Source organism: Plectrocnemia conspersa, unplaced genomic scaffold (genome assembly GCF_051122295.1).
Source record: "Plectrocnemia conspersa isolate PC_06_02 unplaced genomic scaffold, ASM5112229v1 ptg000012l, whole genome shotgun sequence".
In the NCBI taxonomy this organism is placed as follows: Eukaryota; Metazoa; Arthropoda; class Insecta; order Trichoptera; family Polycentropodidae; genus Plectrocnemia; species Plectrocnemia conspersa.
Genome location: NW_028277176.1, coordinates 10326621 through 10344122, shown reverse-complemented (window position 1 = coordinate 10344122; position 17502 = coordinate 10326621). Strand labels below are relative to the sequence as shown.

Below are 17502 nucleotides of genomic sequence, written 5' to 3'. Positions count from 1 at the left end.
CGTGCTGGTTAGTTCTTAGGTCTGAATCCAAAACACGTGGGTTTGTGTGTAAGCCTTTATTGAGCTCGGCGTGATCCGATCGCTTTGTAACAACGATCGGACCCGATTGCTGTCGATTCGGGGACATCCTCGAACGCATACAAGAGGCGAAATGGGCGTCAACAGGAGGTTTTCGTTTGAAACGAGTTTTAAATGATTATTCTTGATTAATTAAATTAAGGGGACCAGATTTTGAAAATATCAAAGAAGGTTACTTAAGAAAAGTTCGTTTTTTAAACGGTTTCACTTCATTAGCAAAATATGTTATTAGGTTCTCCAACCACTTCAGTAGACCAAAAATGCCACCTCCCTCCCTCCTAGCTACGCTAGTGCTTGAAGATAAAAAAGGTCAGATAACTACCAATTAAAGGCGTTAAATTATAATTTGAAATGCCTCTCAATACTGTGTCTATAAGGATTTTAATTATGAAGTTCTGCCATTGTCCTGATCAAAGCTTTGTTTTCATTCACTCTGCTATATGCTTAAACAAATAATTTTAAAGACAAAATATATACATTTTCGACTTTATCTTGCCAGATAACATTTCTAAAATTATTATAATTTATTTAACTTCACAGCAAAAATTTCGATAATTCATGTTTATTTTTTTATTATAACAGATACTACCTACTTACAATCTGTATGTATTATATTATTTTTTAAATTATTATTCTGTTTAGTATAAATGATCGTTTTACCAATAATTTGTTAGGTGTTTATTTGTCACTGTGTGCAATTGTCTTTGTGTTCAACTGTTGCGTGTTCAGTAATTCAGTTGTCGTGTAACCGAAATAATTCAGCAGGTTTCCTTAATAAAATAAAGAAATACATTCGTGCATTAAGAAATAAATTATAATATTTAAGTTTTTTAATTCTGTTAACCACTTAACAGTTGTTTTTTTTTTAAAAAAATGTCACCTTTTTTTAAAAAAAAAAAACAAACAAAATTTTTTTTTAAGGAAAATAATTACTGACTAATGTAAATAATTACCGAGTAATATATTTTTAAGATCTCAAAAAAATAATTCAAAAAGTTACAATTAATTCAATATTTTTTTTGTATGATAAATTTAAAACATTCAATACACAACCCTACATCACAATCCGGGCAATAATATCTACTCTTTTTTCGAATTGATCAATTCTGTCAACACCACCCATGAAATTTTTGTAGTCCCCGACAAGTTTCGGAATTCTTTTCGAATCTCCCCTTCTCTTGATTTTTACCATTTTTGGATTGTGTACTGTTGATAATAAATGTTACCTTCTTTTTATCTTTCCACTTTATTATACAAACTTTCCCTCTCTGGTATGCACATATTTTTTCCGCTCAGGGACATCCCCACCACTAAAACAAATCAAAACATGATAAGCCCGAACGTCATTCGAGGAAATCACTACCAAATAAATCAAAACAAGTTTAGCCCGAGCGTCGCTCGAGCTAGTCAATACACGATCAAACTCCGCGCCCGAGTCGCGCTCGGGCAAATTTGTCAAGTGGTTAATGTTAATATTTTGTATAAATGTTTTGTTTAGTGTATTTACAATCAATTATATTATATAATCTATTAAACCATTTTAGCTTGAGTTTTCATTGAGAAGTGATAAAATGCACCAAGAATTGCAACGCCTGATTCCCACACATGTCAATCAAAAGTATAATTCTCTTGCATGAAAATTTGCGACCACACAGCGCACGATTGACTCTCCAATATCTCTTACTTTGTTAGAAATTTAATATAACAGGAAGCTATGTTCGATATTACTCCCATAGTTAAAAAAAGCATTGAGACATGCTCAAAAATAATTGAGTTACGACACAACGCCATTGCAAAGCGGCAACACCGTACGCGTGTCCGCGCGTCTCGAGAGGCGCGATCGCAATTCTGCGATATGGCCGACGACTCGGAAGGTGACTCATAATCAAGATCCAAATACGATCGAGCTCTTTTTAAGCTCGTCGCTAAGCTCAAAAACAACATCGCATCTATACATCGAAGGCGCATTCCTTTCGAGCGTTCGTTGACATATATCAGCAATCATGGTTACCGTTAGCGTTCTTTGGATTTTTTTTATTTCGATTCAGTTCCAAATAACGCTGATTTCAATACAGATTCGTGTTCATATACGATGATGTCGATTGCTGGTGTTTTCGTTCGTTCATCGCCATGTTTATTTATTTTCACTTATATGTATGTCATGTGCGTCAAAGTAACATTTTCGAATCTTTTCAGAATATTCTAAACCAAACAAAACAGGAAAGTTGCATAACGTGTTGCCAGTATGGGGCAACGAATCCACTATGAATCTAAATCCATTAATTTTAGCCAACATACAAGGTTCTAGTTACTTCAAAGGTAGGTAAGAAATGTGTCACTTTGCGATTGGTTTCTTTATTTTTGACGATTATCATTTACGATCAGAGTGTATGAGGGGAGAGTGTCGTTTTATAAAAACAGACAAGGTTTTGAATTTTTGAAATATGTTAAAACTTGCGATACCAATATCACAACTGTCAGAGGTCCAAGGGCATTGTACTATTAGTTTTACACACGTTGGTCTTCCTCTTGATGTCATATATTATAAATAAAATGAAAGCAACGTTTGAAAGTAATTTTTTTAAATTTATAAAATAAAGTTGAAATTTTATTTAATAAATTAGTCACATAAGCCTGTACCAACATAGCAATAAGCAACTAAAATCATATACTATTTTAACGCAAAACAGATAAAAACTAAATGTCGTTTCATTGGGATTTATCAGTAAATTTTTTACAAACAAGGCAGATTTTGTTTTTATTTGAACTAGGAACATTAACTAATAATAATACTAAGTATCCTTTATTTGAAAAAAATCCTTCACTTCAAGAACCTATTTGGTACGAAGCGTTTTCTAGGAATCGAGACTTCTAATAAACATTTTTTTATTTGGACTTCAAAGAGTATAAATTGTGCTAATTAATTAGTCACCTCTGTCTTATCATATTCTAAAAGTTCTCAAAACAATATAATCTCACAAATATAGACACTATCCCTATGTACAACTGTCACTAAGGTACAACATTCCTGTATTCAAAAACATACTCAGTTCATATATTTATTTTAGTGCATCTGTTCAAGCTGAAAACTTACCATGAAGTAGTAGATGAGATTTATTACCAGGTAAAGCATCTGGAACCGTGGGAGCGGGGCTCGAGAAAAACGGCCGGTCAAACCGGAATGTGTGGCGGCGTGAGTATGTCTTCTAATCTTTTCACGTTGGCACTGGACAAATTTCATCACATCGTTAAACCGGATTATAATTTTAGGTCAGAGGAGTCGGCGCCGGCGGGATAGTTTCGACTGCTTATTGTCTCTTGTATAAGTTATACACCTTACGGTTGACACGTAAGCAACTCAACGGTCTTCTTGCTCATACCGATTCACCTTTCATCAGATCCCTCGGTAGGTATGGAAATGGCAGTGATGAGCCTCTCCCGTTGGATTATCTTATTCAAAATGCGAATGCGATTTTAAACGTGCATGCGAATGCCCTTTTTTTAGGTTTTATGTACGTTAGATACACACAGCCCCCTGCGGACTTATTTACCTGGTATGAAGACTACCTCAATGACGAAGAAGCAGTCGATCCGAGAGCCGGAGGTGGACAACCGACGACAATCGGAGCCATGGCGCGGCACTTGCTTACAAAATTAGATTGGTTCTCGACCTTATTCCCTCGCATTCCAGTTCCGATACAAAAGAACATTGAACAAAAGTGAGTTGTGTAATATTTTGTTGATATTGTTGTATGTAACGATACTTGTTAAGAATATTGGCGCCACACTTAGAATCTAATGGTTATGGACATTTGTTCTGCTTTTTTCTTGTTTGAAAGTAGCCAACAATGTTTTGCTACATTAGTATTTCGATAACAATGAATAACAAATGACAAAAAGTAATAATAACTTTTTTTGCAATATGCGCATCAACATACAAATCAGGTTATTCAACTTTTGTGGCAAAATAATATAATCGAGTTTAATCCCAGAAAAATAATGTGTCATACTTAACTGTAAAAATGATATAATCACTATAAAAATATTTCATGTGTTGGCGAAAACCAATCACAGCTTTGAAGTATCGTTCATTACAATAATAAAATTGATTTCTATACCTAAATTTTCTATTTAAATATAATCAGATCAAAATTCACATTTAAATGAATTTAATGTTTATAATGTGTCGATTGTTATATTGTTTGTTAAAGTTAAAATTTTGAAAAACGATTAATCCAAGAAACATCCTATTATATAATAAAATGATACGGCTGAAATCTTTGTGACAAACAAAGTAAAATTATTTTACAGTTAAATATGACGAGAACAGGTATAATCATGTTACTTATTAATGAATTGTATTTTAGATTATCAGAATTTGATCGACAAAATAACACAAATAATGCATGGAGAGCGCCAGAAAGAGAACAGCAGCAACCAGCAAATCCACCGGACAAGTATGCAAACTAATTTCTATTTATTTGTTTTTGATTTATGTATATTTATTTATACATATTTTTTTCAGATATACAAGAGAAAGAAACGGACGTCGAGATCGAGAACCTCACCGAGAGAGAGAAGTCGATAATCGAGAACGAGACAGAGATGTGGATCGAGTTAGATATGATCGGGATCCTGAAAGAGACCGGTATGATCGAGAGAGAGACGTAGATCGCGACAGGGATAGAAGAATAGAACGAGAAAGGGAGAGAGATAGGGATCGCGAACGAGAGAGAGACAGGGACAGGGATCGATATAGGACCAGGGATCGCTCACCGAGAGACAGACGACACAGATAGTCGATTTAATTTTTAATTAAAAGAATTTTTGTACAAGAACCAGTTTAATGATTAATCATATACAAAGTTTATTAACAATGCCATAGTGTTATCATAAATATGTAAGAAAATTCACAAAGATAAAAAATAATTTGCAGTGTATTATATAATAACATGAAACCTTGAGACTTAAGTGTACAGTGGAATTTAAATAAATTAATTGTTAAATTGTTGTTTTCGTTTTATGTACAATGTTTCCTTCGAAGTCGATTTTGAGTTAATTTAAATAGTAAAAATACTAGATTTTATTATAAAAATATGTTTATTTCCTGTTGTTTTTATTGAAAATTAACTAATAGGTGCAAATTGTAACAAACACTTAATTTTCCTCAGTAGTGTATCCAAGAAAGCTTTCTGTGACTGCTTATCCTGAAAATAATATTTTTATTAGCCACATTTGATAAACTTTGTCAAAAAAACATCAAAAAACGTATTCATTATTAATTCATATAAAATTGGGAGTACTGCTTGGAAATAAAATAAATATTTTGGAAGAAAAAATCAGACCTAATAATGTTTGCCGTAATTCCATCTCCCTTCATCACATACCTATTTTACAGACCTCGTAAAGACATATTGTAACAATTAAGGGTTAGAAAAAAATTGTCTTTGTATTTGAAAAACGAAAGAACCTGTTTCCACAGTATAAGTGTCGACAATATGCACCATGAAAATGGTATGTAGTCACTGGAAAAGTCAGAGGAACGATATGAGAAAGATCTTCCCTACAATTGATTGACTAATCAAAAAGAAGCTTTCAATGATAGTATCTTTATAAATTATCTAGTACACAAAGCGGTGTACTAGATAAAAAACTTAGATGTCAAGGCATTGGGGTTATCACCCTCGGTACACGAAGATATAATTATTTAGTATTTGATATATTTACCATCGACGTTTCAATAAGTTGTCTGCAGAACGTGTCATTGAACAAAGAAACCAAACCATGCTTCAAATCAGTTATGTCTTGAACTGAAGATTGGAAATTCGCATCCGCAGGCGTCATAATAGCTATTGGAAAATAAAATATCAATAATTGAAACCGTTACTTACTCATATTACAATGTCACACTTACAATGATTATGCGAATTATTCGAGGCAAATGTTTGTCCATTAATTGGCAGTGCTTTCAACATATAAAAGTCCAAATGTGCCCAAATTATATATAAACAATTATCTACTGTGTATCTGCAATACTCCATCTCCTTCTGCTTTTCTCTGGCTTTCTTCGATAATTTTTCGTAAGCGACGAGTTTGCTTTCGACAATTGACACGTCGATAACGTCGCTCGGTACGATATCTTCCAATTCGGCTATGCTCATATCTGGCACGTTCTTCAGCTTTCTGACGAGTAATTCCAATACCAACTTTTCTTTATTCAAATATATGACTGAGTTGACCAACTGTTGCACTATGATTCCGAGATGCGGTGAATTCTCCGATGGAGGATTGGCCCATTGTCCTCTCCGATCTAATCCGCCCGAGTTTAAAACGGGTCGAAACACGACCCCAATGTTTCCGTGGTCGACTCCGTTATTAGCTGTTATGTTTCTAGCGTAACAAACTAAATTTGAGATGATCTTGAAGTATAAGATCATTCTATTATCGTGATCATCTACATTTTCATAATCGGCATCCGGTAACTTAGTACTCTCGGACATATCTCGTAATAGACTATCCGATAATAAAAATCGTGGGAACAAAGACAACATCAGCTTTTGAATTCTATAAACTGATACGACGCTATCTTGTAATGCCGTATTAGTTTCGACGGATCCGAATATTTCTTGATTCGACGATCTAGCAATGACGCACGTCAAGGCTTCTAATTCAGTCAATAAGTCTAATGAAACTGTAGGATTTCCAGCTCTCAAGATCGATTCGACCGTTTCCGAATGACTCAATAAGAAATGAATGATCTGTATCAAACAACTATGATTCTCAGAGCCTAAGGTTGTAATTAAACTATCGCAAAACGCTAACGCTGGTATTAAAATCTGTTTATATCGACTAGCCACTGAAGGTATAAAATCTCTAGATGGCTCCAATCCGTTTTGAACATCAGGGTGACTATCGAACACTTGCATGTTAGCCAAACAAGCTAATGTGCCTTGTTGGAGCAGTAATTCGGCGCCGTATCTCGTAGTAGCAATCTTATTCAAAAGACTCATCTTAGATTCGTATACAAATAACGATTTCATAGTCTTCGGCGTTAGCTCTAGCACTTGTCTTAAAGCTATATCGTCTTTCAATAACGAATCGATCAAGTTTCTCAAATGTCCGGCCACTTGCAAAGCTTTGAGCCAATACTCGCCCGGTTCCAAAGCTACCAGCTCTTCCAAGCAAGCTAGAGCCGCTACCTTGCAAACTTCGTGTCCACTTCCGGTAGCGTCAGTGCTGATACAGTCTCTCAGCGCATCTCCGCATTCCGAAATCGTTTCCAAAACAATCGACTTCAAAGTTGAATCGTCGTTCCTGACCAATTTATTTTTAGTCGAGTCTAATCTGCTCACGTACGTTGTCTCCAATTCTATTTCCGAATCGATTAAATCGTTGATTGAAAAAGGTTTAACATTAACGATTCGCATGAAATTGAGGAACGATCCATAAAGATTGACTCTCATTTTCTGAGAAGACGAGCTAGATAATAGCATCCAGTCTAATATGCGTTCCAATATGAACTTCAAGTTCAAATTATTATGTTGTCCGAGAGAAGGAATCGCGATTGTTGATTCTAGATGATTTGCGGCTAAGAAAGATTGACGGCGTTCTACCACAAAACCGTGTCTAAGACTCACGAGTAGAATCAAGACTGTCCCGGAAGCTTTATCGGCTAAATGTGGAGTTGGAGCCGACAGTAGTGCACGTAATAACGGAGCCGCAGCAGCTGGAGCTCGACCGCAACAGCATAAAGCTTCAGCTGCGATTCTCCAGGCTGCTGCCAATTGTGTTCCAGCAGAGCACGCTCTGGCCCATTGGTTGAGTGAAACGGCGTGCGATAGAGCTTCTTCTATTTCTCGTAAAAGCGTTTTGCGATTTGGTGCTGTCGGACGCAACGGAGCCGATAATTCGTTAGCTAGGAGAGCTCTCAGTTTTGGAATGCTTATGGTGTTCATCTGAGCTGGATCAACACTGTTTACGAAGCACACTTGGCGGGCTGCCGATAGAGCTGAGGCGTCGAGAAGTTTCCAATTCGGTTCGGAAGGAGTTTCCGGAGCTCGAGATAATGCTGGTAGCAAGCGTAATAAAGCTCCGCCGCCTTCGACCTGAAATAATATGAGCTTTAGAACAATTTTTTATTAAAATATAGATCAGTATCTAATTTATAACTGTAATAAGATCATTACCTTATCAGGGGAATCTATCAATTGTCTAGCCAAGGCTGTAAAGTGCGACATTTGTCTTTCAGTAGCAGTTACGTGAAGCTCGATAGCGCACAGCCTCAAAAGCCAAGTAACAGCAGCAAGTCCTTCGGAATCAGATACTCCAGGCGCTTTCAAAATGCTAACATGTCTCGGAATGAATTCTCCGCACGATCTCAAATATCTCAAAACAGGTCCCATTGTATTCTGCTTTGCACACAGCGAATACAGCAACTTGTATGAATACTCCTCCAAAATCCCCATCTTTTTATCGCTCTCTAGCGAGATGGCTACATCCAAGATTGACACAATTGAGTGCAGGCAAGTTCTCGGGAAGCCCATGATGCCGGGCTGATGAAAAGCCGTCTTTCCTATGTCTTTGTTTAGATCGAATCCGAGAAGGTAATGCGTTAGATTCGGTGGATTGCAATATAGACATACTTGCAGTAGATTTAAGATCGATACTTTTATTTCAGTTGTGATAGATTTTTCTTGATCGTCACCGCATTCGGCATCTTCCATCTCTAAGCATTCAATGAATCCGTGTCTTATGTCAGTGCGAAGATTAGGATCGGAAGTTAAGATGCTTATTAGATGCTGAGATGCAGTCGGCTGTGTAGCCACCATTGATAAGATATTGACAGCAGCCAACGAATGTTCCAATAGCCATGAGTTATATGTGACGAATTTGGTTATGTTTAGCATATGATCGGGTTTACCGGTGCGGGGATTGACACCTAAAAGCAATTTACTGAGTCCAATCACTAGAATGGAACATCCGGAGTTGGCTAGTTCAGACATGAAATGATGCTGAGTTAATAAGATTTTCTCTAAAAGATTCAAGCAACTCATTGCTGATGATTCTAAATATTTTTTTCCGGGGAATGGTTGGAAGTTATCTAATAAGCAAACGCTCTCATCTAAAATGTATAAAATTAAGCGTAAAAAGTCTGATTTAGTGTTCATCTGTAACATGATATGCAGTCCAGGAGGAGGATTCATCTCGTTTTCTTTCAAGGGCATAGGAAAATCGGCGACGTTCGGTTCGTATTGATTCACGAATTTCTCAAATAGCGATAAGCATAGAGCTGCAATCTGCCATTTCTCTTCCATATTCTTGTACGATCTTGTCGGAAAGCGGAGGAACACTGAATTGATTATGAACGTCAGATAAGGATCGAATCCTGGCTTTCTCGGTCCGGCGCCAAGAGTGCGAGGTATGCCCGATGTCGATAGTGTATCGAACAATTGAAGTAGAGCTCTCGTCAGAGGGAATTCTTCGTTCCTGGCTTCGACTTCTTCGAGCTCGGTTTCGACACCGCACGGTTGGTAGTTGGTCGTGATCGGTACCGTGTTTATGAGTTGAGCCGCTTCTATCGAATTCCAAATGTAAGCTGCTGTTTCGGGACTCATTCCCAACGAAGCTAAGGTCAATACGAGATCGGCTTTGAGACCGATGGGTATGCTGCATCCGACGAGACCTGAAATATAAGATTCAATTAATACATGAATGCTGGGAACTCTGAACACACATGTTCACATAAGAACAGGGCGAAAAATATTAAAATATATAACTTTATATCAAGTGCATATTAACCATTAACCTCATTCTACAGGCTGCAGCGGCCGTGTCCACTTTTGCCTGAATATATATATGTATTATCAGTATTAATTCCCGTGAGTCTTTCTCTAATCTAACCAATTAAATTTAAAAATATCACAATTTTCAAGATTTTACAATAAGCTTTGCCATCCCCAGTTTACCAGCCGCAGATTAGTTGTCCCTTGGCAATTATAGAGTGCTTGTGTTTGCTTTTGAAGTTTTGAGCTTTCGCCATATTTTAGTAAGGTATATATTATATTATTTTATCATGTATTGCTATGCAATTGTTTTATTTTAAAATATTTTTAGAGAAATTTATCTTTATAACAATGTCTTGGTTGTTGAATGAGGAAGAAATTCGTAAAATCATAATAGTGACATCCCTTAACATTAAAAATATATCCTAACGCGCATATGTGCGCGCTGTGGCGCTCATGTGTCATTCAGATTCAGTAATTTTGAGGTTTGGCTGTTAAATAGTTAAGATACCTATGAGAACTGGAACAACTGCCCAATTGGGATGGTCACAGATTGCCTGCCGAGCCACAGCGTCGTTTGCCACCACAGCTCTGACTAATTCCAAAGCAGCCCTCAAAGCATTCACTTCATCTGAACGTACTGCTCTTTTAGTTCCTGCACTCGACATCAACCCAATAGAACTGCATTCTTGTTTCAAATTACTGGAAATATAAATACGAATTAATCTCAATTCACACAAACCGTCTGTTTAAATCACTCACTCACCTGTAATATCGATCTAAGGATGTGAATAAGTGTTCCCAAGATAACGGAGCTGACGGCGGATGTAGTAAAGCATGAGCGCGAGCCGCTGCACCTGGACCAGCAGCTAAAGCAGCACAGGCACGAGCCCACGGAGCCAAGACCCTCGTGGGAGCTAAAGAACCGGCCGTTCTTACAAATTTAGCTAGAGAGATACTCCGAGCCGATCCTCTATTATAAACATATTGGTATTAGTATCAAATATATTGATTTAATGAGCATTTTGGTATTTAATCAACCTATATGTAGAAGAAGACGGATGATCTGGAGCGGCCCAATATTGCAAACGTAAATTATGAGAGTCATTTAAGTATAAGCGAGAGACTCCTAATAGTAGAGCTTCAAAATGTTTCGGTAAAGCCGGAGGAACTTCTAAGCCTTCGGCCGCATATTGTTGTGCTGTTCGTGCTGCTTCTTCAGCTCTATAATATATTAATAAATCGGTTTAATACAGGTTTTAATTGTAACAAACTGAAGATTGATTCACACGTACTTTAATCTCAAATCTGTGAGTTTTGAGTGCATCAGAATAATAAAATCCGTTATTAAAGTATGCATGCGTTTCATGTAGAATTCTTCTTTGTGTATATTTTCGTTTAAGAGAAACGTCTCGTGTAAGTATTCAAATACTTTCATGTTAATAGCGGTATCGGCTAGGATCTCGTCGTTATCGGGCAGTTGAGGAATGTGGGAAGTCAATCGTAAGCCAGCTAGCGTTAGAGACCATCCTAAAATGGCGATGGCTTGGAGGCCTTGACATTTCCAGTTGCCTCTATTTGGAGCAAATTCAGCGCTTAAAGCCGTGACAAAATCGGCATCTTTCATTATCGGAAGAATCTTGACAAGTTCTTCACCGTCTTCACGTCTAAAATGCATAATAAAAATATAAAATAAAATAAAATAAAATATACTTAAAAGCAATTAAAACATACCTATGTATGACTGATAAATCAATCGAATAGAGAAAGGCCATCATCAGTGCCAACGTAACATCATCCAAAGCCCCCGAAGAGTCAGGTTCGGCCGGACACCGCCTCAAATGCACCACGAGTCTGATCACCGGCTCCCTAGTCAAACCACCTTGAGCCCCCCAAGAGACCAAAGTACTGGCTAACATGTTCTTTGTCTCCGTTAACAACCTCCAGATCTGTCGCCTATGCTTCGGACCACCTAAAGCTCTGTTCGTTTGTAACAGTTCCATTTCTTTATTCAAATCCCACGTTTCCAGAACGTCTAATATATGAGCCACGATTCCGTCAGCGATCAGTCTATCCGTATAGGAAGTGATGTAACTGACGATTTCGTCAGAAGCATCAGTGCTCCAAGATACACCTCTCCTGGCTGTAACTAAATTTTTCAATGCTTGTACGAGAGATTTTCTTCCGTCGTAGTATAAAAGTACTGCTACAACGCCTCTCGGTAATCCGGGATGAGCTGGCATTTGCCGTTGAGCAGTACAAAGCAGCTCCAAAGCTAAGTATTCGTTCAATTCGTACATGTCCGATATAATTAACGTTTCGTCGACCAATTGTTGTGGAAGGACAGTGTGGCCGCATCCGGATAATGTGACGCCATTTGTAGCTCCCAGCTTTATTTCTTCGCGACTCAATGGATTTTTAGGCTGAAATCGACAACAAATTAAATTTAATATATGATATGAATTATAAAGTAGTGGAGTAGTAAAATACTTTCTCAAAAGAAGAAAGTTACAGTGTTACTTTATATGATCATATATATTAGATAATTTCCTGTTATCATGGGTAAAATTTAATCTAAAAAAATATTTATTCATTAATTTATACATTTTATGTAGATTCCTGACAGAAATATTCATAGGGCGTTCACTGTTTTGACTAATGCTCACTAGCTGTCGTTCGTTCACACCTAACCTGTTTAAATTTTAAAACATATTTATGTATTAAAACATTGAAAATTTAAACAGGTTAGAATGAGCATTCCATGAACACAAGACAACAGGTTCTTGCAGGAATTGTTTCTGTCTCGGTATGAAGTAGTTTGAACACGTTTATTTTCAATGAAAATATAATTGTATATAAATAAATAAAATGTATAAACAAATGAATAAATTTGATATATGATAACAGGCAAATACTTATATTCCTTTCATTTCACTTTCAAGTTATTAATAAAAAAAATATTATATTTACCGGATTCTTGAGAACAGCCAAAAAATTCTGCCGGTGTCTCCGTAAAGCTGCCTCAAACGAAGCGTACGATCCTGAGCTCGCTTTACTGACATGGTGATTGACTATCGACAGAAGCTCCTTGTAAGGAGTCCACATATCTTCACTCTTAGTACCTATAAATGATCAATGCACATAACTTATCGGATTAATATGAACAAATATATGTTCTAAACACAATTTCACAATGTATCACAAATTAAACACGAGTCATCGCTCTTACATTCAAGTTTAGAGCGTAAAACGCGTTACAACTTGTCATGTTGTTTAAAAAGTTAGGTTAGCCGGTACAAAATGGCTGCTCGGTGATATCTCAGAATTTAATAAATAGGTCGTTTGGTTCGTACCGTGTAAGATATCCATGTTTAGGCAGTGAAATGAAACTGAATTGTCGGCTGGGGGCGCAACTGCCTGTCGTACCGGACAGCGCGCCCTTTTAAATCTAGTGTTGCCACACACGAAGCATGTTTGTTTTGGGTAAATAATATTTAAAAATAAAAGAGGTTATAATTGAAGTATAAAAATAATGTGCACTAAATATATTAATAATATAGATCTGTCAAATCAAATTATTATATATTTAAAAATATAATTATATTAATTTCAAATTATTTATCTTAACCCTTTCACCGCGGCTGATATTTTTATCGCCATTTTGAAATTTGCTAATATGTGAGGGAGTAACTATTTATGCCATAAGTTATTTTAATATTATTTCAATTAAATAAAGTGTTTTCCAACCTTAAATTATATAAAAAAAACATAATACAAAGCTCAAAGGTTCATGACACTTAGGTGCCCAATGCATACTGGAGATTTTTTTGATTACTTCTATAGGTGTCATCCGCGGTCAACGGGTTAAAGTAAAACTATTTCGTTCCTAATTCAGTGTTAATTCTAATTTCTTTAAAATATTCTAAATTAAATATTGTGGGGGTTTTTCTTTAAAGTCGGAAAGTAACTAAGTCGACCTGGATTTCAGAATCGAGTGATTTAGTCATTCATTTTGAGAAGCATTATGATTCTTGGTTAGTAACCATGGAACGACGCGGACATAATCCGCGATGCTGGGCCACTAGAGCATGTAGTATATTAAAAATATTTTTGGTTACAGATTGCCCACAATGGTTAAGCTAAACATATGTGCTTTAATATTCGAAATACTTATAATTAATTTGTCAAGTTTTCATTTACTTTGTAAAGACATTAATCTTATATAAATTTAGAGCAAACATTTTATTTGAAAGCTTAAAGAAACTATTTAAATAATGTAATTAATATAATATTACCCAATATTTTAGATTATTGAAAGTAAACGCCATTTAAACTACATACACATGTACGGCTTATTTATGCAATATTATTGTTACTTCGGTTTATAAAAATATTATCATTGCTTCTGAAAAGCAACAAAAAGTTTATGAAATAGTTAATAACATAACAAAAAATCACCAAAGATATATACTAAAATAAATTACTTATTAAACAATTCCTTTAAGTCAAATCTTCACTGTAAATTTATTATTATCTGCGATTTTTTTAACATATATAGTTTATTATACGTGTTTCCTAATAACTTAATTTTTTTCTTTCGAGAAAAAATCGGTGTGTGGATTTCTTATTTTTCGTTCGACCTTGGAAAATCATCTTACCGGTGCTCAAAAGACCATACTTTGCTGGATGTATTTTATTTATATGTATCAATAATATACAGGCTCGCCATCGCGTCCACGCAGTCCGCGAGCCGAAGGAACAAAAAGTCCAAGCGGGAGCGTTCGAATTGGCCCAAACATTTTTTGGCCATTATAATCTTTGTAATGTCCATTACCAAAATAAATCAAAACACTAATATTTAATTATAAAAGATAATATCAAAGGCAAGTTAATTATCAAGTATTTTTCATTGGCTATGAAACATCTGTAACATTAATTGGAATTATGTACTAGTAATTATTATCAATACAAATAAAACCATATTCGAGAACTGAAGCAAGTTTATTTGGTTTTTATTAAAATAAATAAAGCAGGAGTATATATAATAGACATAATTTGTGGGATATATTCCACTATAATAATGAAATTAGTTATATAAGTGTTACGTGGAAAAATATATACTATTTTAACTATCATATACATTTGTTATGATGTTTTTACATACAATAATTTCAACTTTATTAAAAGTCACAATTATTTATTTTAAGAATATAATGAATCATTGACTAGATATTACACTCTGCACATAAATAAATATATAATACATAAAATATATACACAGATGATCAAACAAAATAATTAAACAACGTATTATTTCGATTGTATTCTGTAAAAACATTACATTGAAACTTCTTCCCTCAAATTAAAGTAAATTAAACAAAAATACTTTCGTTTTTATAGATATATACCCCTTAATAAATTTACAACTTAGTTATATATTATTACAGCAAAGGTGTATTTTAAAAAAGTTGTTTTCATGAGTGCCTGTTAATTAATATTAATTATAATAATATATAATGTAATATTATATTAAACACTTTTTTACGACGAGATTTATTGAGAAATATTTAATAATATTTTTTCGTTATATTGAAAAAATGTTTGAATATTAAAATTAGTTTTTTTAATAAAAAATATATTTTTACATTTTTAAAAATAAATTAATAGTCGCTTTCTCCCAAAACGTTGTGCATAAGTCTTTTAAATGAATTTGATTGTTGGATTGTTTCGTCGTGTAGAGCACTCACCTACAATTAAAAGAGATTTATTAATAATATTTAATATTAATTAATTTAAAACTTAAGTATAAAGTATTATACTCACGAAAGTAACTTTCTGCTGTGGTTGTGGAGTTGCAGGTTTCTGGAAAGCAGTTGTGAAAAATATAAATATATTGAAATAAGTATTAATCTGAAATTATACAAAATTAAAAATGTACCTTGATTGGTCCTGTTTTAGCCACAGGAGCATGGAAAACTTTGGTTTGTGCTGGAAGCGGAACTTCTTGGACTACGTCGCCTAATGAATCTTCTTGAAGTGCCTTGTAGGTCTCAGAATTTGCAGGGTTATAAAGAACCGTTTTCTTGTAGCTATGGGTAGTGTCATAAGAGGTATAATGTAAGGGAGCTCATATCCACAAAAAGAAGTTGTTAGTAAATGGTTAAGATTAAAAAAGCGCAAGTATAATAATAATAATAATAATAATATTTTTAGTTAGTAAGAAAGTTAAATGTGTACATAAAAAAACAATGTAAAGTTAGTATTCTTTTTATTTATAAAATATATAAAAATGCTTTTCAATAAATGTTAAAATGTTAAGATGAAACTAATAAACTAAACGTTATTTAACAAATATGACATTGATCATATGACATGACAAACGAAGGGTGCAAGCGATTGATAGTAAAAATTGTTTTATTAGTCATCGGCTTTGTTATTGCGAAGTATTTGTTGTTTTTGTTTTATGAATGAAAGATCAATGAAAATACTAAAATTAATAATGCAGAAGATGTTCTTAAATAATGAAATAAAATGACTTATATACTAATAAATAAATATAAAATACACTATGAATTTATACTAAAACATTTTATAAATAAATAAATTAGTATATAATATACATATTATGTAGACATAAAATACATAAATAGTGCATCAATATTTTGTGCATTGTTGTCAATTTTGTGAGAATAACTGATAGAGATAGATAGACAGAGAAAGATTTCAAAAGATTCTACAACGAATTTTTAGTACCTACACAATAAAATAGTATGAATATTGATTAAATAAAGCATTATGGCGATATATTCTTTTTGCTTCTACTTATATGTACACTTGCCTCTTAGACTTTATGGGTCTTCCTAGATAACCGTTCGTTCTAATCCAAAATAAAAATGTATAAGCATTAAAATTTAGATCAGTAATCTAGTATACTATTAAAATACATAGATATTTTTCTGACTTTTAAATAAATTGTATGATAATTTAATATTTACATATTCATTAAAATTATTTTTATATACAATTATAAAATTAATACTTACGGCACAGTATTGGTATCCCTTTTGATACTTTCAACTATATTTGCATCAGAGTATAGTCCGATTGGAGAATTGAATTGCTTGTGTGCATACTGAAAAATAAATGGAAATAATATAATAAATTTTATTTAATAATAAATGCATAATAATATGTATAAGCATTTGAGGAAATTTTCACACTTAAAACAATGATATTTTAAATAGTTATGCTTATAAAATATTGACAATAAGATTCAAACGACATTGAGAAGTGGTTACAAAAATACTTGATCAGATATACACATATGTATGTATACAAACTAACTAAACCTAAGATATTTTCATATAAAACAAGTATAATCATTTCCACTTATATTTAAAGTATGATATTTTTATCGTATTTATATATGTCATATGCTTAAATATTTATATTTAATTATTATTATTAACACATAATGATATTAAAGGTACATTTATATCGCACAGCTTTGGAAGCTAATTTTTTATGAATTAATGAACATGATATATTAGTCATAATTATTTATGATTTTATATTTAAATAATATCGCTTGTAGTGAATGAAAGCATTAATGATTCGAGTCGAACACAAAAAAAACTTATTT

The 17502-nt window shown here is 34.0% G+C and overlaps 3 protein-coding genes across 12 annotated transcripts in view; 1 reads left to right on the top strand and 2 right to left on the bottom strand.

Moving 5' to 3' along the window:
- Positions 1-1867: 1867 nt before the first annotated feature.
- LOC148228177 (pre-mRNA-splicing factor 38B-like) lies at positions 1868-5088 on the top strand. 4 transcript variants are annotated; one of them, XM_088199086.1, is made up of 7 exons: positions 1868-1952; positions 2275-2397; positions 3147-3271; positions 3349-3484; positions 3584-3797; positions 4446-4535; positions 4604-5088. In XM_088199086.1, exons 1-7 carry the CDS (start codon positions 1934-1936, stop codon positions 4875-4877), a joined length of 981 nt encoding a protein of 326 aa, XP_088055212.1. In that variant the 5' UTR covers positions 1868-1933; the 3' UTR covers positions 4878-5088. The 4 variants fall into 4 exon arrangements, with proteins under 4 accessions (XP_088055212.1, XP_088055214.1, XP_088055213.1 ...); XM_088199088.1 differs by having other exon boundaries at positions 3349-3488; XM_088199087.1 differs by having other exon boundaries at positions 2275-2401.
- Nup205 (nuclear pore complex protein Nup205) lies at positions 4903-13325 on the bottom strand. The gene is made up of 11 exons (XM_088199080.1): positions 13214-13325; positions 12831-12982; positions 11595-12283; positions 11156-11527; positions 10902-11084; positions 10627-10833; positions 10372-10562; positions 8265-9760; positions 5993-8183; positions 5806-5927; positions 4903-5285 (listed from the first exon to the last, which is right to left on the bottom strand). The coding sequence occupies exons 1-11, from the start codon at positions 13227-13229 to the stop codon at positions 5205-5207; spliced, it is 5700 nt and encodes a 1899-aa protein (XP_088055206.1). The 5' UTR covers positions 13230-13325; the 3' UTR covers positions 4903-5204.
- A 1520-nt stretch (positions 13326-14845) lies between these two features.
- Zasp66 (PDZ_signaling and DUF4749 domain-containing protein Zasp66) overlaps positions 14846-17502 on the bottom strand; it is a 40634-nt gene continuing 37977 nt past the window's right edge. For 5 of the 7 annotated variants that reach the window (XM_088199332.1, XM_088199331.1, XM_088199333.1 and 2 more), the window contains 5 exons: positions 16904-16992; positions 16699-16737; positions 15799-15949; positions 15684-15722; positions 14846-15607 (listed from right to left, as the gene is read on the bottom strand). In XM_088199332.1, coding sequence (XP_088055458.1) covers positions 15521-15607; positions 15684-15722; positions 15799-15949; positions 16699-16737; positions 16904-16992 — 405 coding nt within the window. In that variant the 3' untranslated portion in view covers positions 14846-15520. Of the gene's footprint in view, positions 15608-15683; positions 15723-15798; positions 15950-16139; positions 16348-16698; positions 16738-16903; positions 16993-17502 lie in introns of those variants that run through there. The other 2 variants (XM_088199335.1, XM_088199336.1) reach the window with 1 other exon arrangement.

What these genes read in the sequence shown, in the direction of transcription:
- LOC148228177 (XM_088199086.1), top strand. An exon ending in ACCTTTCATCAGATCCCTCG is followed by an intron (nt 3,485 to 3,583) that starts GTAGGTATGGAA and finishes CCCTTTTTTTAG; the next exon opens with GTTTTATGTACGTTAGATAC. An exon ending in CCAGCAAATCCACCGGACAA is followed by an intron (nt 4,536 to 4,603) that starts GTATGCAAACTA and finishes TATTTTTTTCAG; the next exon opens with ATATACAAGAGAAAGAAACG.
- Nup205 (XM_088199080.1), bottom strand. An exon ending in TGGCTGTTCTCAAGAATCCG is followed by an intron (nt 12,284 to 12,830) that starts GTAAATATAATA and finishes TGTCGATTTCAG; the next exon opens with CCTAAAAATCCATTGAGTCG. An exon ending in TGATAGATTCCCCTGATAAG is followed by an intron (nt 8,184 to 8,264) that starts GTAATGATCTTA and finishes ATATTATTTCAG; the next exon opens with GTCGAAGGCGGCGGAGCTTT.